This window comes from Ciona intestinalis, chromosome 12 (assembly GCF_000224145.3).
Source record: "Ciona intestinalis chromosome 12, KH, whole genome shotgun sequence".
NCBI lineage: Eukaryota > Metazoa > Chordata > Ascidiacea > Phlebobranchia > Cionidae > Ciona > Ciona intestinalis.
This window is the reverse complement of record NC_020177.2, coordinates 3688628-3711283: the sequence shown is the minus strand read 5'-3', so window position 1 is coordinate 3711283 and position 22656 is coordinate 3688628. Positions and strand designations below refer to the sequence as shown.

General features: G+C 38.5%; 4 protein-coding genes across 6 annotated transcripts in view; 3 read left to right on the top strand and 1 right to left on the bottom strand.

Annotated features, from left to right (window-relative positions):
- The first annotated feature begins 98 nt into the window (after nucleotides 1-98).
- LOC100181878 lies at nucleotides 99-8903 on the top strand. The gene is made up of 10 exons (XM_002125422.4): nucleotides 99-2151; nucleotides 2435-3294; nucleotides 3514-3779; nucleotides 4062-4305; nucleotides 4553-4699; nucleotides 4986-5138; nucleotides 5520-5728; nucleotides 6103-6850; nucleotides 7104-7277; nucleotides 7347-8903. Exons 1-10 carry the CDS (start codon nucleotides 561-563, stop codon nucleotides 8073-8075), a joined length of 5121 nt encoding a protein of 1706 aa, XP_002125458.3. The 5' UTR covers nucleotides 99-560; the 3' UTR covers nucleotides 8076-8903.
- LOC100177218 (DNA replication ATP-dependent helicase/nuclease DNA2) overlaps nucleotides 8084-22656 on the top strand; it is a 17637-nt gene continuing 3064 nt past the window's right edge. Inside the window, exons 1-18 of the mRNA XM_018814350.1 lie at nucleotides 8084-8095; nucleotides 14349-14483; nucleotides 14584-14707; nucleotides 15141-15824; nucleotides 16028-16168; nucleotides 16625-16814; nucleotides 17331-17500; nucleotides 17833-18043; nucleotides 18417-18590; nucleotides 18847-19008; nucleotides 19346-19491; nucleotides 19686-19880; nucleotides 20204-20299; nucleotides 20431-20568; nucleotides 20901-21056; nucleotides 21413-21555; nucleotides 21994-22130; nucleotides 22382-22504. Of these exons, the coding sequence (XP_018669895.1) occupies nucleotides 14441-14483; nucleotides 14584-14707; nucleotides 15141-15824; nucleotides 16028-16168; nucleotides 16625-16814; nucleotides 17331-17500; nucleotides 17833-18043; nucleotides 18417-18590; nucleotides 18847-19008; nucleotides 19346-19491; nucleotides 19686-19880; nucleotides 20204-20299; nucleotides 20431-20568; nucleotides 20901-21056; nucleotides 21413-21555; nucleotides 21994-22130; nucleotides 22382-22504 (3033 nt within the window). The 5' untranslated portion in view covers nucleotides 8084-8095; nucleotides 14349-14440. The remainder of the gene's footprint in view (nucleotides 8096-14348; nucleotides 14484-14583; nucleotides 14708-15140; nucleotides 15825-16027; nucleotides 16169-16624; nucleotides 16815-17330; nucleotides 17501-17832; nucleotides 18044-18416; nucleotides 18591-18846; nucleotides 19009-19345; nucleotides 19492-19685; nucleotides 19881-20203; nucleotides 20300-20430; nucleotides 20569-20900; nucleotides 21057-21412; nucleotides 21556-21993; nucleotides 22131-22381; nucleotides 22505-22656) is intronic.
- LOC100179563 (alpha-(1,6)-fucosyltransferase-like) lies at nucleotides 8778-12685 on the bottom strand. 3 transcript variants are annotated; one of them, XM_026836986.1, is made up of 10 exons: nucleotides 12295-12685; nucleotides 12133-12235; nucleotides 11989-12071; nucleotides 11747-11897; nucleotides 11561-11669; nucleotides 11122-11359; nucleotides 10622-10865; nucleotides 10215-10415; nucleotides 9751-9904; nucleotides 8778-9668 (listed from the first exon to the last, which is right to left on the bottom strand). In XM_026836986.1, the coding sequence occupies exons 2-10, from the start codon at nucleotides 12213-12215 to the stop codon at nucleotides 9342-9344; spliced, it is 1590 nt and encodes a 529-aa protein (XP_026692787.1). In that variant the 5' UTR covers nucleotides 12216-12235; nucleotides 12295-12685; the 3' UTR covers nucleotides 8778-9341. The 3 variants fall into 3 exon arrangements, with proteins under 3 accessions (XP_026692787.1, XP_009860495.2, XP_026692786.1); XM_009862193.3 differs by having other exon boundaries at nucleotides 11747-11903; nucleotides 12295-12683; XM_026836985.1 differs by having other exon boundaries at nucleotides 11747-11903; nucleotides 12133-12683.
- Nucleotides 13164-14078, top strand: LOC100177904 (neuroguidin-like). Its single transcript, XM_002131139.4, has one exon. It carries the CDS (start codon nucleotides 13164-13166, stop codon nucleotides 14076-14078), a length of 915 nt encoding a protein of 304 aa, XP_002131175.1.

Sequence of the window (22656 nt, the reverse complement as noted above, 5' to 3'; positions counted from 1 at the left end):
CGGCCATCGCAGGACCCAAACTACGGTTGGGACCACGGAACAAAACCAGGTGCGCCAATCCCAGTTGAGCCACAATCATCCCAGCTTTCAAGTTGCCCCCCACCCCAAATTTTACCCCCAGGTCCAGGGCCAGGTTCTGGAGATTGTGAGCCTTCTGCAGGTGTTGATCAATTACTTAACAATTTACGAAAGTTCAACGCCCCCACATCATTCCACAACCAGGCAAGTCCATTGAAGGACCACTCCAAATCATCACAGCAACAACAGCAGTACATTAATGCCAACATTGGCCAGCAGAAGAGTTATGCCACAGAACAGAATATACGCGAAAGTGTCCCTGAAAGCCAGGCTTCGATAAACACTTCAAACCCAAACGTATCACCTCAATTTCCCACCCACCAACCTGCACCCAGCAACACCCCACAACGCCCAGGTCAAACAGAGCAACCAAGAATGTATCAACCCAATATTGCGCAATATCCCGACCANCCCCAATACAGAGAACCTCAGACCCATCTGCTAGACTTCTCCCTTATGACCAGCAAAACAGAGGTTACGGAATGAGCAACCAAATGTACCAACCAGGAACAAGCCCAAACCCTTCCTACAGCGGCCAAATGTATTGTAGCACCAACCCAAGTATTACACCTAATGGTAACAGTAGATTTCCATACCAGCAATCCAATGTTCAAAGACCTGATTACCCCAACAAACCAGGAATGGGGCAACCTGGGTCACAGCGATACCCATCCTACCCCAACCAGCCCCACCAATCTCACCCTGTTTACCCGAATGCGCAACTAAACTCCCGGCACCCAGGTTTGCAACCCCAAGCCCCATATCCAGGCGGGCACCAACAGTACAACCAATATGAACACATGTCCTCATTCAATGGACCTAACCAACCACATATAAATCAACCGGATAAAATATCACCTCGTGTTCCACAATCAAGAGGACACTCTAGCGACAAACAGTGGAATTTTCAAGCCCCACCCCTAATAGCAACGAACCATTCATCAGTTAGTAACCTTACGAGCCCGCACGAGTTACAGCAGCGGTCTGCATACCCCCACCCTGGGCGAAGACCCAGTAATACCCCAGGTGAATGCTTTCCTGCTGTCCCACCACGTCACTTATCAGGCCAGTCCATTGGCAGTGGAAACAACAGAAGTCCAATGATGCAAAGTTCTCCTGCAGGAGTTGTGTCCCATAGTCCTTTTGCTGGTTCAGCAGGCAGCAGTTTAAGGAGCCCTATGTCGAACCTGATGGGCAACTCACCTGCTAACATGCCACAAGGACAGACCACAAGTCCTTCCCAAGTCAGCATGCCTCACCTAGCGTCATCTCCTATCACTTCTAACGTGGCAGCTCCTCAGATTCCGCACCCTAGCGGTTCAAACCCCAGCGGAGGCAGTTCTGACCCTGCGTTTCAGCGCAACATGCAAACCTATCGACCCTGGCATGAACAACAAGACCCAAACGCGAGGACACTCGGTAGTATAACCTACCAAGCGCACGTCACCCAGACACCTGCGCCTTCAGACGCGTACGTTCAAAAACTCGATCCTATGGGTCAGTCGTCAATATCCCCAGCATCGAATCATTTTTTAGCCCCCCCTGGCAGCAGTCCTAGTCTCCCCGCCCACAAACACACGCCAAACACCCAAAACGGAAGTGTCTCGCACGGAAATCAAAGATTCCACGGAGACCTTGCGTTTGCTGCTGCCAGGTCACAAAGAATGGTCGCTGAAGCCGACCAAGTGGGCCGAGCAGACGAGCGGGGGCGTTTTGACGCACAGAAGACTTTTTCCGAAACTATGAACTCAGTACTGTACGGGCAGTCCGACCCGGCGAAACCAAACCCGCTGCTTGGCGAGATAAAAACAGCATCTTCGCCCACGGATCCGCAGTCCACTATTTCGCCTGGTGAAAGCGGCTACGATTCTGCTGACCTCATATCCACGGTCGACAGCCAGCGAAATATGTATGACGGAACAATACAGCAGCGTCCGTCAGCCAACACTGACCTTCAGCAAGCAAAAAACTTGCATGCGGCCTCGGCGGGATTAACCCATCAGCAGGGGTCCGAGTTTGAGCAACCTTCGTCAAGTGCTGCACCCACCAACGTGCATTGTACGAAGACAGAAGGTATTTTTATCAATCACTAAACGATCGCAATAATATATTTTATATTCATTTTTTTATTTTTTTTTGGCATTTTTCGTAACCTATTATGTTTTAATATACACATTCTATCTCACTTTATGGAATAAAGAAAATGAAATATAAAAAAAACGGTCTTTTTTATTACCGAGTCTTAGAAATAGAAATAGCAGGTTTTTCTCAAGTCCTAGCCAATGATTTTACCGAGGCCTAAAGTTTAATGTAGTTTGAAATAGCATGCAAATTAACACTTGTTGCTTCTATACAGGATGTAATACAAACTCCAACCTGTTGCCTGCCGAGGCCGCTGTGACGTCACGTTGCAGCACGTCCAGTATAATTTCCAATGAAGCACGTTCGCATAATCTACCTCAACTACAAGCTACCACTTGCAACGGTGGCCCTATTCACACCTCCCTACGACGTGCCTTCACCGCACCAAACTTTAGTTCAAGAAGAAGCCCAGTGTCCAGAAGCCATTCGGCAGACTGTTGCACACCTGACAGCGACACAGGCTTGGACAGTACGCTTGAAACAACGAAAAAGAAAGTCCTGTTGCGTAGATACAGCAGCCAGGGTATAGGAGCCCTTGAAAACATTGTGAGGGCCGTAACTCCTCAACCCTCTTCTACTAATACACTCCCAACACAGAGATTACCCCTACCACCCAACCATATAAGTAGAATACTCCCCAACTTTATCCCAGCTACAAAATGCGAGCCTTTTCCTTTACCCACCCAGTTCCCAACCCCATCATACCCAACCCCTACCTTCATGCCTTCATTTGAGACACCACCACGAACCCCATTAGGTTGCACGCCCCGTTCAACGAGTTATGAAAGTACAAGCTCTACAAAGCAACCTACCTTTGCCCCAGAGCTCCTAGCTACACCAGGGAAATTATCGTCTGACGAATTACGTGGTAGAGCCGTAACATACAAGGGCACGAACGGAGTCGAGACCAAGAAGCATATATTCCCTCGTTGTACGTGTATACCTGGTTCAGATGGTTTAGAGGAGCTACCACCATACTACACACACATAGGAGCTTCCCATTCTATACAAGGCATTCGAAAACTCTTCGAAGAACGCTGTGGCTTTACGGGACGAGCCTTGAGAATAGAAAAGGTAAGTTAAACCAAACATTTTTCTTACAAGGAAGTAATACTATAAAACTGTTTAAAATTAGTCATTTCAAACTTTAATTTCATCATGAAATGTTTTTTTTTTATATAAATGTACCTTTAAAATCGGTACTATAGTGTAGTCTTTTCCACGGAAATGCTAGGCTACTGTTTGTTTAATCTATTCAAAAAAAGGTTTTAATATATTTAATGCCCACTACAGGTTTGCTACACTGGTAAAGAGGGTAAGACTTCACGTGGATGTCCTATTGCAAAGTGGGTCCTCCGTCGTTCCAGCGAGCAGGAGAAGATAATGGTAGTGTGCAGGCAGCGACCTGGGCACCGGTGTATAACTGCTGTTATGGTGGTCGTTATAATGCTATGGGAAGGCGTATCTCGGCCTCTGGCGGATTTCAGCTACAACAAATGTACACAACTTATTCCTACCAATGGCACGGCAACTGAACGACGCTGTGGAACAAACGAAGAGTAAGATATCAACTTTTTATTATGTTACTTCTGATATTTCCTGATAATGTCTCTTATTTCCAAATGAAGTCTTGTCGGATGTCAGACGAAACGTCTGAGCCGTTAAAAGAATAACTTTTTAGCGAGTAGTGACCCAACTCTGACCTATATCAGTGCACCGTACCCAAAGTATTAGTCTAAAAATTTGTAAAAAAAAGGTTACTCTTGTTATATGCAGATACTCTTTGTTTGTCTGAATCCTAAAACCAAGTTCCGTTTACTTAACCATTGATTATTTTTCAGACGGACTTGTGCGTGCCAGGGCTTTGACCCAGAAAAAGGTGGCGCGTCTTACTCATTCGGTTGTTCATGGTCAATGTACTACAATGGCTGCAAGTTCGCTCGTTCTACAAAACCAAACAAGTTTAAATTAAATGGTACCAAAGATAGCAATGCGGAAAGCTGCGTGGCCGATTTCTGCCAGCGGCTAGCGAGCGCAATGAGTGTCTTGTATAAAACGGCTGCACCTGACGCACATATGAATCAGGTATTACAGTAGTTGTATAAAAAAATGAATGATTAGACGTTATTTACCATCGCGTAAAGGGGTAGTAACACTGGTGTTATGTTTCATATACCCCATGCCCGATTACGTGTTAACGCAAATGTAACTTAGTGGGCGAACATTTATTTTTACCTATCATTTCTTCATCCTTAATTATAGCGTAACATTAAAAATGCTAAAAAAAATTATTTTTTTGTATTTTTATATATTATTTTATTTCAACGTCTAGATTGAGAGAGAATGCGAGGGCCAAGAATGCCGCCTTGGTTACAACCCACCAAATGAAGGACGGCCGTTCAGTGGCGTCACTTGCTGTATGGACTTCTGCGCACATGCCCACAAGGATCAACATAACATGGAGAATGGGACAACTCTGGTAAGCCACAAATCCAATACTTACGTTATTAATCCAATACAATTGCGTCAAATTTTACCTGGAAATTCACATGAAAACACCAAGAACCTAAATCCATGAAAAAACTTGCAAAATGCAGAACTAAAAACCTTAAATCGTGGTAAATGACTCAGAAAGAAAAGTCGTATCAGCACTTGCCACCATAAATTTCGATTGCTATAAACGTTTTTTAATAACCCCACAAATTTTGAGTTGGCCATTTTTTTTCATCAAAATGAACCCAGTGTTGACCATTTTTTTCATCCAGGTTCTGACACTTACCAAACCTGAGCTTCGCGTCATTGGGCAGAAACCACCAGACGAACAACTACATGTTCTACCTTTGTATAAACTCGATCTTACGAACGAGGAAGGGACGTTTGAAGGGGTGGGGCAGAAAATAAGAGAAGGTTCTATTGAGGTATAGACAGTTTCTGTTATTTTATATTGAATCGTATATAACTACTTTTAAATGAATAAATGATCCTTATTTACTTTATTATTTATACGCCTCGTGCCCGCTCACGAGTAAGTAGCATATTTTACGCTGTAAGTGGTTGCTTCTTTATGATTAAAAAATTAGGCAACCGATTAGTGATCACTGGATTGGAGCAAAAATGGGATGTCCAATTGTCAGTTATACAAAAAACACACAAAGTTACATACGTGGTAACTCGTAAGCTAGCACTAGGTATAAGAAAAAACATCCATGTTATAAAACGACTGTCGTTTTCAGCCACGCGAGGATAAAGCAAGCTACATTCATTCAATCAGAATATTTTAAGTTCCTTGTTGTTCATAGATACTGAACGGGTTTAGACGTCAAGTTCGTCTTCGTGACAAACCTGTAGGAACCTGCAAACAACGAAAGCAGAAGCGAACTAAAGATGGTTTGGACGTAAGCCCAGTCAAGAAAAAAAGGGGACGAAAACCTAAACGATCGCTGTCAATGGAAAACTTAACAAGTTTGCCAGCTATGGCAACAACGCAACAGTGGAACAACCAACAATGGTAGGTTTATTACGTCACATCGGTTTGTTTTTAGAAATGCGAATCACGTATACGATTACAGTAATGCGTTTTATATATTCGTGACCGCCGCAGTTTTTTAATATTGGACGTGTAACATTCGTGTTGCCTTTATATTTTCAATACTCTAAAATGATACACCGAATAAGATGGGACATGTTTTCATTCTTGTTTTTATCCCATTTGGTAGTAAACAAAAACATTTCAAGAAATATAAAACCGTATCCTCACGACTCCGATAAAGCGTTGTTAGTCGTTCAAACCACGATAAACAAAAATGGGTTTTGGGTGCTAACGGTATTTATTTTACCCCACCGTACCATACAAAATATATAACCTGCATATCTTAATTTCAGGTCCATCAGCCCTTCTGGTTTAAAAATTCCTCCTTCGCCACAAAAATTTGACCCCAGCACCTTCAAAGACCCCATTCTCTCCCCACCGCCACGGTGGCCGTACCGTAGACACGTCACGCAATCTGACGACAGTAACCTGCCGTCTATAGGTAGTTTTTTCAGCCCAAATGCTCACGGAGCAAAAACGCCCCAAAATCAATCGGTATCCCCTGCTATATTTGGAACTCCGCCAGTCACACCTCAAGCCCCAAGCCCAGCGCCATCGTTTCAATTCGGTCGACGTCTTTCGTCCACTTCACCAAGCATCGGGAACTTTCAGCTCAACTCGCCGCAAAACACAGCTCTAAACCCCGCGTTCCGTGCGCCTTCCCCGGCCACATACACGGGCAAGATGCCGCACGGTCACCCAACCCCGTTACCATCATTAGACACAGTAATGCATCATCCTTTCCACCAAACATTCGCTACAGTCAAAAGTGAACCATCAACCGACCAAGTCGCTTACTACCCACAACAGGAAAACAAAATCAACCTAAAATCGTACGCTGCTGTTAAAACAGAAGCGGGTTCTGCTTTCCCCACCCAATCGTACCCCCAACACCCCCAGCAGCCCCCTAACCTACAGTTCCAGCAACCCCAGCCCCCCTACCCCACCCCCCTACCACGTCGTGATGTTTATTCCGACTCAGAGGAAAGTTTCATGGACCAGGACATCGGTGGAGTGGCAATTGCTCCCGGCCACGGCTCGGTTAGTATAGAAAACTAAGAAGCACATTTGAATTTTTGTTCTCCGTTCTAAATTACCCGCATAATCTGTATTCTTTTAAAACTATACTTGTACAACCTTTTTGCGTGTAGTTATGTGAAAATAATTATTTCACAAAAACTCTTCTCTGGTCTTAACCTGCTCATACGGAAAATCGTTATTAAAAGTCACTCCCTAGCTCGTAACAGCAATATAACACCCCCTTATAACCCTAACATTAACTTATTACCAACAGGTTCTCATTGAATGCGCAAAACGTGAGTTACATGCGACCACCTCGCTTTTGTATCCAAACCGTTTCCAGCCTTCCCGAGTATCCATGGTGTTCTACCAGCATAAGAGCATGAACTGTAGGAACCACGGCGCTGCAGAGTACGGTTTGAAAGAAGCAAAGCGCAACCAAGTCAAGGTATGTTATTGTTCACAAAAATGTTTTGGTTAGATTTTTGGCCGAAGTTTACCGACGTATTCTCACCAGGCGGAAAAGGCGCAAAAAGAGAAAGAAGAGAGAGAAGAGAAAGAGCGAAGAGACGAGGAGGAGAAACAAAGAGTAATCAACGAAGCAGAAAGCCTCATTGCGCGTCTCAACCCCCATTATAAAGCACCGAACCCCCAGCCATCCACTTTACCCCAACATCACCCTTACCAATACCCAGATGGTTACCCCCAGATGCCCCAAGTTAAACAACGATGGCCCAATCCCCCACCAGTATCAAGAACTTTCCCCATTGAAGGAGAATTGCCACGTGTCATGACGTCACCACGAAACATGCCACGTCTGATGACATCACCAACAAACCAAGCCCCTCATCCAACCGGGGGAATCCCTACAAGTTCACCTTACCCCATCCCTCAATACTGTCACCCTACCCCGCAGCGAACGGTAGCAAATTACCCCGAATCGACCACACCTCATTACACACCCTCTTATCACCCTACGCAATCACCCAGGACTCTCCCACCCTTTTACAACAACAACCCCCACCAGCCCCCTAACCCCCCTTCCTATTCCCAATCCACATACACAACCCCACATTTCAAACCCCCTTCCTACCCTACGTCACACCAGTACCCCCACACTCAAAATCCAAACCCTACTTACAAAACATACCCCCAACAGCCCCACCCCCAAGCCCCCTACCAAATCCCATCCCCTGGAGTTCCCCAAAGACCCCCACTATATTACCAGTACAACTACCCCGGCTAGCAGCCTCTTATTTCAATAAGGTGTGGTTCTAAAGGCAGAGATCTTTTATTTTTCTACCTTTCCAAAGTACACGTTGCTCACTTTTTGTACATGCTTCATCCGGTTCGTCCTACCACGCACCATTTTATATACTCTGTATATTTAGTTGGTCAGAAGAAGCTTTTTTATTTCGTTTTCGGCGTTGTACAACAGCGCCAGCACATCCAGAAACCGTGCAATACTAGTTCGTCAATGACAATATATCCAAGCAAAACGCAAACACAGACTAAATATACTGGTGCCAAGCGGTTTTCATAGTTGCCATTTTCAATTCGCTTTCAATTCAAACGGCCCGATATAAGACCGCCTTGTCACCCAACATCAATAATATGCTATTTTATTTATTCCCCACCGTGCGTACTGCTGATACCGTGTCTAAGGACTGCGTTTCATTTTTTCGTTGTTGACTTTAAATTTGCACTGCGTCATTTTTGACACGAATCTTGGCGTATTTTCTTTTTCCCACTTTATTTATTTTGTGGTGATCAACAAAGCGAAATCAACGGAGCATTTATTACTTTTGGAAATGAAATATCTTCTTTCTGAAAAATCATTTCTGAATTATTTTTGAATCACTACGGTACGAATTCCACCGTTTACTTTCCGTTTATTTTGTTGTTTCCTTTTTAAATCGGTAGCGGTAGTGTTTTTAGATCTAGTCTGTTACCGATGGGGTTACTGACCTTTTATCTGGTATTTTTTTTGACTCATTTGCTACATTCCCGTGTTTTTTCTTATACCGATGGTTGATTACACGGCATCGATTACAAAACTGAATATTTCGGTAAACTTCTCTTTATTCTGTGTAATTCTGCCGTCAAAACGGATACGCATGCTTTGTATGATTATTGGAGTAGACTTGTAAGAGACATCTCGTTTTATAATGAAGAACAAAACTACAAAACTTCGCTAACTACAGGTGAATTTACATCCGGGTATTTTCGAGAAGTATCGCAAATAGGAACAAGAGAGCCAGACTTTAATAAATAGGCATGTTCTTCTCTGATAAGTATACATAGTAACAAGCATATGCGTAATGGACCAGCTCGGATCCAATTCCTACGAGTGGAACTCTCCTTAGGGTACCAGCCAGCATATAGAATAAAACAAAACCATTACATATTCAACTGTTGTTTTTTTTTCGTCCTATTCGGTTGTAAACAAAGAGTATTTACAGAAGTATATAATCGTAGGCTACCACACGACTAAAAGAGCGTTGTTAATTGTTCAAAACACCAAATTCAGTTTACCATTTTTAAGTGCAAAAGGCGGAGGTATTGCTTGTACTTTGTAACTTGGGTATAATTTCCAATTACCAGCATCACGCCTAACTTTATCATGGACATTACCATTAAAATAACCGTTCCACTGTTGGTACCCAGCTACTAACATGCCAGGCCGTAAAGAAAGTTCCCCTTCCACATTATGGCTGTATAAAACTCGTTGTACATCAACTGGTGCACCAGACACGCCGTATTCCGCATCCAATGAAATCACTCTATCTGCAGCATTCAGGTGTAAGGTTTGCATATACTCGTATGCAAGGGTTCCTACCTATAAGACCACGGTTTAGCCATTGAAATATAATGGGGTCATCCCACCACCCTACTATACTAAGCCAAAATGTCTAACTTACCTCTGACGATAAAGTACAAACGATAAAGTCGCACATCGATAGAATGTTAATTTCGTTTGCAATCTGAACCAACCCATATGGTGTATCTCGTGTTGCTTTGTCACTCGCGCGTTTCGTAAATTGACTTTGTCCAATGAACACGTATCCTTGGTAACTGTATCAAGAAAATGTTTTTAAAAGCAAACCGTCTTAATGTTGGACTCTAAATTTAGAGTTATTAATAACCAAAGAATATGAGTTGCTATAAGTAAAATGGTAGGAGGGTGGGGAAAGATGGGACACCTTTAGCCCATATTATCCAAATATTCTGATCGTGTTTTAAATAATTGACAACGGGTTGTGAAGATACGGTTTTATAATTTTCTTAATGTTCTTTGTTTAATGAGAGAAAAGGATAGAAAGAAAATATGCACACCATCCCCCAACCTACTTACATACGCTTGCAAATATAGAAAACATATTACTTGAGTGTCTCGTTCCAGATTCCTGGATCATCGGTCGCCAAGTAAACTCTTCGTTCTACTTTGTTTCTGGAACCTTCCATAGCTTTTCGCATCTCATGTTTACCATACCATTCCTCGACGTGTTTCATGTAATCACTGAATAAATGAGATCTCGCGTATTCCCCGACCAAACTTAGTTTGTCAGATCTTCTTATGTGTAACCTTGGAAAAGTCACGGAATAAAATGTCATATTGCAAATAAAGTCGGATGGAATAAGAGAATATGTAACACTATTTTAGAGTCGTGAGGATACGTATTTATAATAATGTAAAGTTTTGTAAATATTCTTTGTTTGCTACGAAATTGGGACGAGAAAGAAAATAAAACATAAACCATTTTACCCCACCCTACTATATGACTCACGTACCCAACAATTGGTCTTGTAAAATCAATTTTTGCGGCCGATTTATTCATTGCATCAAAAAATTCTTGTGTTGGTCTAGTAATGTAGCGGACCAGTTTCCCGGCCAGCCATGCTTTAGGGTTTCCATGAAAAAGTTCAACTGAATTCCATAACTCGTCGGTAAACACTGAATAACGACGGAGTGCAGGCATGGTGCAATGCTCACTGAATATATAGGATAGCTCGTTCACCTTTAAATCGCTGAATGCTGCATCAAACATAATACAATTCATATTTTTACTTGTTGTTATATAGGTATAGTACTGTGGGGTAAGTCGGGATATCGTTAGCGCTTAAATCCCATCTTTCCCGATCTTGTTTCAAACAATTAACAACGCTCTTTTATGGTCGCGAAGCTACAATTACATCATTCTGTGAATATTTCTTGTTTACTACCAAATGGGTCAAGAAATACATGAAAGTGTCCTATCTTACCCCAACCTACTATAGTGTAAGTTACTTACTTTTTACCTCTTTCCAGTCCCCAGTTCGAGGCGAGCAGTTTTTGCTGTATGGTTGTAAAAGCTTCTTTAAAGTTGTTCGGGTTCCCAAGTAAATTGAACCGGTAGAATAAGTGAAAAGGGTCTTGTTATTAGACAGCGCCATGTAGAATTGTTGCAAGATGTTATGTACCATGCATCCGTAACCACAGAGTTCCGGGTGTCCAAATAACTGTCCACGTTCGTTGCAGTTGTTTGGGTTCTAAATGAAAACGCTTAGAATTCGACAAATGAAAGCCATAACAAAAATTGTCGTGACCCCCCCCCAAAATGGGCCCCCCCCCTTCTATCGTAGAATAGATGCGGCTGCATCTATGTGTAACTTATCCTTATTCTAAATATAAACCAAAGTTTACTTACATCTAGAATATGATTTGTAATGTTTAGTCAATAAATTAATCACCTGATGACTTTCAATTAGATCCGACACCAAATTGCTTGTTTTATTTGCTACATCAGCTTGCCACGTTAGATCCAACGATTGAACGGTTTCTAATTTAATTTCTAAAGCCCTGAAAAAAGCTGATTAACTCAACTTTTTTAAAATAAAACCACACTACTTTAATAGTGCGTGATATAAGTTATATACCAAATCCTTTGCAGCAGATCTTTCTCAGCTTGGTCAATAGATCTTTTGCGATCGTTCGAACTTAAAACTCTCTTAAACTCAAATTCAGTGGCCTGCCACAAACTTTTCAATTCTTCTTTAATTTCTCGAGCATGTTTTGCCCTCTTTATTTCTGTTTCTGTAAAATATTAGTGAACCAGAACCATCTCCTATATTGACGATATAGTGTACGACCCGCACGATCATGTCACAGCATTACTCACCTGTTGGTCGCTGTACTGATACGACCGTCCTTATTTTGTGAACAGCTTTTTGCTTCGCGCAAGACTCAATTTGTTTTGAAAACCTAAAATGTCAAAATTTTATCTGTTTTATGTTTAAATTATATCTCACATAAACTGACTTACATAAATGAGACTGCCAATTTATAAATGAAACACCCAATTACCAAGACAGCTACAAAAGCAAAAACTTTTGTGTTTCTTTTCATACCTCTTTTGCGCACAGACGCTGCAAAACGTAAACATTCAAGTTTAACCAAATTGATCGAGATTCCTATTATAACTCACTCTATATCTATAAAGACATAGAAGATATACTGAAAGACAAAAGGGCGCACTCTCCATATGCGTTGGATGCGCTTCCTTAATCGCCACTCCTGAGTGCTGCTTTCAACTGATTTCTCGGTAACTCGCAATATTGCCTCTGTTTTGAATGGATGAAAAGACTCATACTTCGCCTGGTGGGGCAACGGTAGTTGTTATAATACGGAAGTTCTGTTTTACATACCTCATGTCCGTTTACGAGTTACCATGTATGTAACTTTGTACGTGATTAGTTGGGGGTAATATATCATAGTATACTGTTAGTGTGCTATGATTATGTAATATATATGGCTCGTATGTCCGCTAGGTTTAGCCAAAGTTAGTATAGACCTATACCCAACTAATCTCCATACTAACTTTGGGTTTAGCGACCACGCTTATTTTCTTCCAAATAAATGTAAATATGTTTTTAACGTAAGCGTGTTTTAACAACTGTTGTTTTGTCGCTATATCCTGTCTTTTCGTTTAAAATATTTTTAAATCTTCGCTACCGTAATCGAAGAGACCAATAAAAGTTATTATTATTATTATACAGTTTGCTGTAGACATACAGGGGCCAAAATGTTTAGATATTTTTTTCGATGCTCTAAGCGCATCCGCTTTAACAAGTAAATAAATAAACAGCGCGGGAAACCATGTGGTGTAAGTGAAAAAATAGAAATCCAGCTTAAATTTAAGGTATAGTATTAAGGTTTGTATTGTTTTGGTGTATTTAATTTGTTTTTTACATCTTAAAAAGTTAGGTTCTTGCTGTTTAGTATCTAGTAAGATATAAAATATTCGTCCTATAACAGTGCACGCAAAAAAATCGTAAATTGCGATATTGTGTTGAAATGACAACAATAAATGAGGCGGACCAGCTTGAAAAGTTGGCTGAAGATGTCCCGAAGTGGCAGGCACTCCTGGCATCGCTAGAACAGCAGGCAGACTCAGTTACTGCAAGAGTAGAAGAAGTCTTGAGACGAGTTATAGATGGAGAAATCTCGACCAGTAACGGTGTGTCGCTGTTGGACGTTAAGAATAATACGATGTTGGCGTATTTGCTTGACCTAGTTGGTATTGTAAACTCCAAAGTAAATGGAGTCAGTATTCGTGACAGTGGGTTTGTGAATAGAGTCATTGAGAGTCGGACTGTTTTGGAAAAAATCGCTCCTCTGGAACATAAACTTCGATATCAGATTGATAAAGCTGTGCAGTCGGCTTCTTCTGGTAACCATGTTGAAAATGATCCTTTAAGCTTTAAACCTAATCTGGATGACTTTGCTGGAGGGGAGGAGGAGAGTGATGAAGAAGTGGGAGAAGCTGAAGAGACGAAGAAATATGTCCCTCCACATATTGCTGCGATGAAATATGATGAGCAAGAGACAAAGGGGAAAGGGGAGAGAGAAATGGAAAAATTACGAGAGCGAACTCTTCGTAAATCTTCCTTGATCTCTGAACTTGCTCAGGAGTCCACGGATGCTCCGTTGGAGATCTCGCATCATTCTTCTGTTAAAAATAAGGTTGTTAGGGACCGTGAGGAGAGACAGCGGTTCGAGGAAGATTATTTTACTCGGCTCAATGTTTCGAAGAAGCAGAAGAATGCAGAGCGAGAGTTGATTCGTCGATCGGAGCTGGATTCGCTGACAAAATTTGGAAATATTTCTGCGTTAGATGATCGTGCTGATCTTTCTAAATTAACGAAAAAGAGAAAGTCTAAATCGAAAGGTTTTGCTAAAAAGTCAAAGAAAAGAAAGTTTAAACTTTAAATATAATATCCTTTTTACCTGTGCATGTTTTAATAATGGAGTTTTGAATTTTGCCTGTTGTCTTAAATTAGGATATTTCTGGTGTATATTATGTTCCTTTCTAATGTATGTAAGTTTTGGATCTAGTTTTATGTTTATTGTTAACATGTGCTAACGTAAATGACTTTGTGTTTTATCAGTAACTTTACTTGTGCCTACTGCCTAGTCGTATTTGCTATTTGCTACACATGAAAATTGTTTTAATTCAATTTTACAATCTCGTTCTTACAGAGCAACTATTTGAAATCCAACGTCTACATTTTATGGTTTTTAAGTTTTAAGATTGAGAAATCAGAAAAATATTAATAAACCTAGATCTGAGAATGAACAAAAAGACAAAATCTGGCAAGTTAAGTCGAAGTCAAGGTACAAACACTAATCCCTTAATTTTGAATATCTATAGAAATTATTTTATAATACTTGCTCTATATAATTTTAGTCATTAGGAATTTGTTTGCATTTACAGGAAATATTCTTTCTTTTTGTTCAACTCGTACTGCAGAAGATTTGCTTAGAAGCAAAGATGGTTTAAAACAAGGAAAAATTGATCCTTTTATGAAGAGTAAGAACTCCCCAGGTTTTTACCTCAAGTAAGTTGAATTGTGTGATGATACTAAAACAATGGCTAATTATAATAGAAGATAAGGCCTATTTCAGGTTCAATGTAAAGCATATTTATTATACTAAACAAACCAATAAGTAGTGTCACTGCGAAAGGAATGTTAGGTGAAGGAAACATTCAAACATATACAACGCTTCACATGACAACTGTTAACATACTGGAAGTGATTGCAACATCGTTGCGCAATATACCACGTGGCATTGAATAGTAATAGTGAAGAAATCGCTTTTAATGCTAATTATTGTAAACAATACTAAGGATAATGAAATATGGCCATGTACAACAATCATTCAAGTACCAAAATGTATTTTTTTCTTTTTATGGTATCAGTTTCAAACTGGTATGTAAAGTGTAAACCTATCATGTTCTCTTATTAATTTTGTTGTAATTTCAATATAAAGATCGAAACGGAAAACCGAAACATCATCAAGTGAAATGTCCAGCAGTCCTGCCAAGAGGACAAAAGTTCTTTCAAATATAGAGGAGAAAAATATCATCTCTCAAGATGCAGAACTGGTGGAAATAGCTTCTGTTAGTTCTTGTGGGTCGTCTCAATATTGTACAGCACCAGAATGCACAAGTGACATAGAAAATTCACCATGTTTGGAAAACTGCAACAATACTTCTGAAAATGGTTCAAAACATCCAACTAGATACAGTCCAGTTCTGCACAAGCCTTTAAAAAGAAAACAACAGAAAATAAAAGAAAAAGAAAAGGATGAAAATGTAATTACAGAAGCTCAGCAAGAAGATGTTGGTTTAAAAACAAAACCGATTCCAAATAAACAGCTATCCGAAGAAAAAGCTGTTTTTTGCACAAAAGAATCTTCACACAAAACCTCCACTAAAGAAACAAATCCAAATACACAACTATCCACAGAAAAGGCCATTTTTTGTCCAAAAAAATCTCCATGCATTACCCCAGCAACAGCGAGGAATGCAACTTCAATGAGCTGTATAACCAAAGAGGTCGATCCATCTAAAGAAGTTGCCACTAATGATTATGAATGGGAGGATGATCTTGATTTATTGAAAGCATTTGAGGAAGAGGAAACATCTACAAGTGAAAGCAAGGTTAACACAAGGTAAAGATCGCAAGTCATTATTTTTATTTCACCAAATGAACTGGTAATAGTATTTATACATATTTATGCTGTTATGCTATACGATACAAATTAAACCAAGTTTCAGTTGTATCAGATTTTTTTCAGTTACTACAACCAATAAACGAAAACAGTAAACTGTTTCACCAACAATCTTTATAAAAAGAATGTTTTTCATTTGACAGTTTTGAAAATGAACTTCATTACTTGAGGCATAAAGTTGTGGATGTGTCGTCTTCTCATGAAGGGGGGTTTCTCACAAAGACAATTACAGTTGAGAATACAAAAAGTAAACAACAACACCAAGTGATACTTAAACATGAATGGTGAGTAGGTCTATCTGTGTTTCATGCACTATATTAATTATCAACACTAACATACTATTATATTGTTGTGAGGTGTTTATACATGGGGTTTCTATTTACATAGTTATGTTTAACATTAGCAGTGCCTATGGTGAAATCTTTTGTTTTAGTACCCCAGTTTTCCACCTCAGATAACTTTTATCTTGCTCACTTGCTGTTAGGTGTCTATATCTACAATTAAGCAGAGCTAAAATGTACTGCACTTAACGCATTACATAATAAAGTTCCTTATGTTTTACCAATTTCATCACAGATTTTACAAAAATTTATAAAAGAAGAATTTTTGCTGTTTACAAACATTGCACTTTTAACTGGCATACTGTAAAGTATTACAGACTTTACATTAGGCATAGAGTCTGAACCATAACTGTGCTAGAATAACCCTCAAGCCCTAACCCTTGTTCTAATATATTACAGGGCAGAAAGCAACCTTGATTCAGGTGATATTATAAACCTTGTTCCCAACCAAGAGTCTGCTGAACCATGTACAGTTATTGATGGTAAAACTAACTTATTGGTTCACCACCCCGACACACTTATAAGTGGTACAACCGTGTCAAACAGTCTTGGGTGTCTCCGCAGAGCTGTTCTATCTGAACGTTTTAAGGTATAGCCTGCAAGTGTAAGGTATAGCCTAATTACCTAAAACCATCACTAAAAATGTGTGTTTTTTATTTGGTAGAATATGTATGGGCATAAAATTTCATATAACATGTAGTCTACAGAATTATAAATAAATAATATTTATAATATATGAGGCTATATTAAATATATATATGACACCAAATGTAATAATACATACCATGATTTTTATTAGTCTTTTGCTTAAGGTTACAGTTACAGAAAAGTATATTAAAAAACAATACATATGATATAGGCCAATATATGAAATTATATAAAAAAAAACATAACTAAAGGTGGCTGTACACAGTATCCGGCATGCGAATTCGCTTGCGAAGTCGTATGCAAACCCATTACAGAGTCCCGCATGCGGCAGCGAAATCTGGACAAAACGGACGAATTCCGGTTACTGTGCACAGCCACCTTTACAAAGTTTTCCCACTACGCAAGAAAAATAAATTACATTTATTCATTCACTCAAAATGTCAACATTTTTCCTCAGAACACTGAAATTGCTACAGACCCCAATAATGTTAGTTCAGTCATGTTGGTTGGGACAATTGTCCATTATATATTCCAAACTGCTATCAAGTTAAAACCTCCAGTTGCAAAGGAAATATTGTTAAATGTTGCAAAGGATGCCGTGTATTCTAGGAAATACTTTGCTGATATGTAAGTATCTTTATTACTCTAATCATTTTTGTTATTGACATTCTGCATTGGCACCTTCTTAGAGACTTTTGTTTTGAACTTTAGTTCTATCATTGCGTTCTAGCCCATGTTATAACAATTAACAATGTTACAAAAGTCATTTTTTAATAATTTGTAAATGCAAAACTGCTTGAATAGGCCCAACCTTTTCTTTAATACACCATTCAAATGCTTAAATTTTTGTACTAACATAAGGAAAACGACTATCTGCTTCATAAAAAGGTTTGCAATTAATTTTACAGAAATATACTATCTGTATAGGCTAATACAGTTTATTAATCTGACCCACACAGGCTTGCAATGAACACAGATCCCAAAGCAGTGTTGACCCAAGTAGAAAACTACCTTCCCCAAATTGAATCTTGGATTAAAGATTTCAGGGTTGGCAAGCCATGTGCTGGCAACACTGTCAACTTCCAGTTACCGACTTCAGCTGCTCCAAACCGGTTCAAACCAGTTAGGGGATCAACATTAAGATATGATGCAAATGTTGCACTGACAGAGGTAAATAATAAATATTATAATAAAGTTAATACATGTTTTGTTTGATTATTAATATAATTGGAAATCATGTTGGTATGATACCCTAAAATAGTAAAAAAAATACACAGGCATTACAAACAACACACCCTGTACAAAAATATTTTGGATAGTATAAGTATAACTATAAGTTAAAAAGCATATCAATGTGTAACGGTTTCATACAATATGAATTTGCTAACAAAAGTCAGTTTAAGGTAACTATGAGTATTCAGTTTTTATAATAAATTATTTATACAATTTTTTAAACGTTTCAATGTCTTATTGCTTGGTAGCAGTAGCATATATTTTCTAAGCCATTACTTTATTGTTGTTTTATCTCACTTTATGGAACTAGGTAAAAGACATAGAAGAGAATGTATGGTCACCCAGGTATGGACTTAAGGGCAAAATAGATCTTACTGGCAATTTTAAAATCACTGACAAGAAAACTCGAACCACTGAAAATACCGTTTTGCCCCTTGAACTAAAAACGGGGAAAGATAGTCATTCCATGGAACATCATGTACAGGTAATATGAGTTTGTGTTTTCAAAAGTAAATTACTATTTTTATAAAGATGATTTTCTATTATTTAAAAAATGACTATATTATTATAAGGGTGTTTTACTAGTATTTATATATTTAAAAATCTTTGCAGATGGCTACAAACCTACAATTATATAATTCTGTGAATATTCTTTGTTTACTACCAAATTGGACAAAAAAGAATAAAAATATTGACCATTTTACCCCAACCTATAACATCTTAATATATTTAATACACAGGTTTCAATATACACCATGTTTTGCAACGAAAGAAGAAACAAACATGGTGTCCCACTCATATCACTACCAGCAGGACTTCTTCTTTATCTGAAAAACCTCAAAACAAGTTGTGTTCCACTTAAACCAGTGGACAGTAGTGGTTTAATGATGCTGAGAAATAAGGTGAGTTTTATTTTTCTGGGTTGTTTTATTTTAATGTAATGTATTGTCTGGTGAGTATTAAGTAAGCCAATGTATTGGCGTAATGTTAAATTTTTAACCCTTCGGCATATTTTTATTTTATATGGAAAAGGTCATATGCTGTGGCTTGTAAGGGGCCAGGGATTTAGGACATAGTCCACCTATTACATATTAGACTAAAAACTTTAAAAAGTACTGATTTTCTTGGGTATTCAATTAGGAATACTGGATAAACAGATAATTTCAAAGTAGAAACGCAACCAAAGTAAATACAAACCATAAACTGCATATCCTAGGTTTAAATTCTGCTTTTCCATAGGTTGCTCACTCCATCACAAAAACCATCATGAAAAGCAACGCCAACTCTTTTGAGGAATTTTCCACTCAATCTTTCCCACCAACAATTGATAATGACCGAACATGCAGGAACTGTTCACAACTACGTAACTGTGCACTTGTATATAAGTAAGTTTGTATTGGTTAGACAACGTGGCTCATTGGTTAGGCCCTTGCACTGAAACCAAAGGATACCGGGTTCAGTGCTTAATACTGATAGTCTGATACTGAAACTGATATTGAAATGCATATGTGTTTTTTGCCAAAAAATGTTAAACAATTTTAGTTAATAATATTATTTGTATATTAATTTTAAATCTTAGAACCGTTGACGAATCACAAGGGAGATACCGACCCTCATCCGAGTTGTTCATTATGATGAGTCAGCTTTTCAGCCACCTCACGGATGCTGACTTAGCATATTTTCGCCACTGGATGACTTGCACTTTTTTGGAGGAGCAAGCTGCAAATAAAAAGGATAAACAAAAACGATTTTGGCTAAAAACTCCACAAGAAAGGTGGGGTTAATAATGTGTTTGCAACTTTCAAGGTATTATAAGTACACGGGACAAATTTCATGTCGTTTCAGTCACCATTTTGTAATCACTGTCAACTTTTTCAAGGGGTGTTGGAATTAAAGTTTATTGATTTTCCCAACGCTGCTTTTATACTGTTACTAATATCAATTGTAGTGACAATGACGAACAACTTTAATAAACGCTCTCGTATTCGTTTTTTTTACGTAAAATCAAGAATTTCAATCGTGCTTTTATTTTTGTTCTGTTTGCTAGAATACAAAACCCAATGAACAAATTTCACGATATATAACATATATTTGCAGATTTGACGAGGGCAAATGCATCACCGGTCTAAAACTAGGGGGATCCTCGGTACCCAAACCAGAGCTGGCTGACATGTTCGTTCAAGCTTTTAAAAGGTAAATCGGTTTTCTACGAATTGAATTATATAAAGTCTAGTCGGTGTCCGAGCCAGAACAAAAAATTATCCTTGACCAAAAATTTATATAAAGTTACACTAAATAACATTTTTTACTTTTTTTAATTTTAGATCAGATAACGGAAAAGAAAATATGTTCAAAGTTGGTGACTTAGTGTTGGTGAATGGAAATGAACCAAGTCATATTGCCATTGCTACTGGGACCATTCATTCTATCAACAAGTCATTTATTTCCATTATTACTGACAGGTTAGAACTGTTTTATTACTATTGGTGAAAAGTATAGTTATTAAAATGACAGTAGTTGTCTGTATGGTCTTTTCATTTTTACACTTTTAGTCAAATCTAAGGTGACAATGTCAAAATACAGTTTAACTTATAGTTGTCAAACATAGGAAAACTATGTGGCAAATGCAATATACTTCAGCTTGTTTTTGTTTGCATAGACACCTAACAGCAAGATAAAAGTATTTTGGTGTAAAACCGCTCAATGGGTATGGTACATAATTTGCTGCAACCCCTGTTTTAGAAGTTTTCATCCCTAAGGGCCTCAAAAAAAATAACTCTATTTAAAATTTTAGAGATTTTTCCGGCTACGATTCTGACATGATCTACAGTATTGACAACCATATTTGGTTGGGAGCAATATCCACCCAAAGTTCGTTAAGTAACTTGTCTCTGCTCATGTCGAATGAAACTCAATGCAACAAACTGAGGCACTTGATCATTATGCATAGGTGAGTAAAATCAACTGTTAGGGTACCATATCATGAGGCTTAATGCCGCTACCATTGTGGCGCACATGTGTCATTACGCAGGACCACAAGCTCCAACCCAGTAGTCTTTTATGGGGTTGTTAAAATAGCAAGCCATATAGTCTGATATAGAGCAAATCGAAAAAGTAGTTACCTACAAAGATATGCATTATGCGGTAGCTTGTAAACAGACGCAAGGTGTGAAACAAAACACCCCTGGCCCATGTTATAATGTCTTTTGTCGCTTTAACATAGTAAAATGGAGTAAATAAGTTAGAGTAATATAATAAAGTTACATTCATTCAGAACGTTGGATAAGCATATGCATTTTTTAACAGGGATCCATTTTTTGCCAAAAACTTGGATTTTATTCCCCGTTCTTCTAAAAATGAGATTGCTCAGATGCTTAGGGGGTTAAATAAAACACAGAGACAAGCTATTAAGAGGGTGCTTATATCTAAGGATTATACACTTGTTGTTGGTAAGTCTTATTGTGTTTTGAAAAACTAGCGTGATTAGTTTCTTATTTAAAAAGAATGATATAGGCTAAGTATTTTAGTTGTAATAAATTCTGTGAATCTACCCCTGATCTGGTGCTTGTAAAGTTGAATGATTCTTGTGTAAGAAATACAGTCAGGATCTGGTGCAAGAAAACGGAAACAGAAAAAATTAGGTCCAACTAATTGTTATATAACAACTAACAAGAGATATATAGTTCGCCAAAAAGACATCGTTGGTCCTTATATAGAAATTGGTTAGACTTGATTTTTAGCTTTTACATTTTTGTAGCACCAGATCCTTACTGTTTTTCTTTACATAAGAAACTCTATAAGCACCAGATCAGGGTCAGATTCGCGGAATTTATTTCAAGTTATGCAGAATTTAGTTATAAGTTATAACTATAAATAACATGTTACAGGTATGCCTGGCAGTGGTAAAACAACCACTATCGTTGCTATGATCAGGATATTGCTTTTATGTGGTTTACGAGTACTAGTAACCTCATACACTCACTCTGCTGTTGATAATCTTTTACTCAAACTTATAAAGTATAAGGTGAGATTTGGATTGAATGGATGGCACTTATTTATATGCCTGTGTTATAACACTGGTGTTTATATTCATACTCTCTGTTACCAAGTGTGTAACTTTGTTAGGGATAAAATTTCCGGGAATTTTGTGTTTATCTGGATGTTGTGAAACTTGAAGCCAGACTTTTTACATTTTATTAAAAAATACTTTGCAACCTCTAAATTGTCCAAATAGTCTTATCTTTCTAAGTCTTAACAGTGTACTTAACTTTTCAGACCAGGTTTTTACGTTTGGGTCGGCCAAACCAAGTTCACCCCAATGTCCTGCCATACACTGAAGCGGTTTTGTCACAAAACCTAAAATCACCCACAGAACTTCAGAAACTATATGATGAATATGTGAGTAAAGTGTAGTCTTTATTGTGTTAACTATGACAATCTGAATTTAGGGTTTATTGTCTCTTATTGTTTAAAATACATAAGTTTTGTGGTAAGGTACTTTAAGTCTTCAGGGTTGAGTTATTGAGTATTTAATACAAACAAATCAGAGA

Bases quoted from the DNA above. Each gene is read 5' to 3' on its own strand.
- LOC100181878 (XM_002125422.4), top strand. From the start codon at position 561: ATGAGCAACCAAATGTACCAACCAGGAACAAGCCCAAACCCTTCCTAC. The intron at 4,700-4,985 runs GTAAGCCACAAA...TTTTTCATCCAG, and splicing joins TGGAGAATGGGACAACTCTG to GTTCTGACACTTACCAAACC. The intron at 5,139-5,519 runs GTATAGACAGTT...TGTTGTTCATAG, and splicing joins TAAGAGAAGGTTCTATTGAG to ATACTGAACGGGTTTAGACG.
- LOC100179563 (XM_026836985.1), bottom strand. From the start codon at position 12,215: ATGAAAAGAAACACAAAAGTTTTTGCTTTTGTAGCTGTCTTGGTAATT. The intron at 11,904-11,988 runs GTGAGTAATGCT...AATATTTTACAG, and splicing joins ATCAGTACAGCGACCAACAG to AAACAGAAATAAAGAGGGCA. The intron at 10,866-11,121 runs GTAAGTAACTTA...TGTTTGATGCAG, and splicing joins GGACTGGAAAGAGGTAAAAA to CATTCAGCGATTTAAAGGTG.
- LOC100177904 (XM_002131139.4), top strand. From the start codon at position 13,164: ATGACAACAATAAATGAGGCGGACCAGCTTGAAAAGTTGGCTGAAGAT.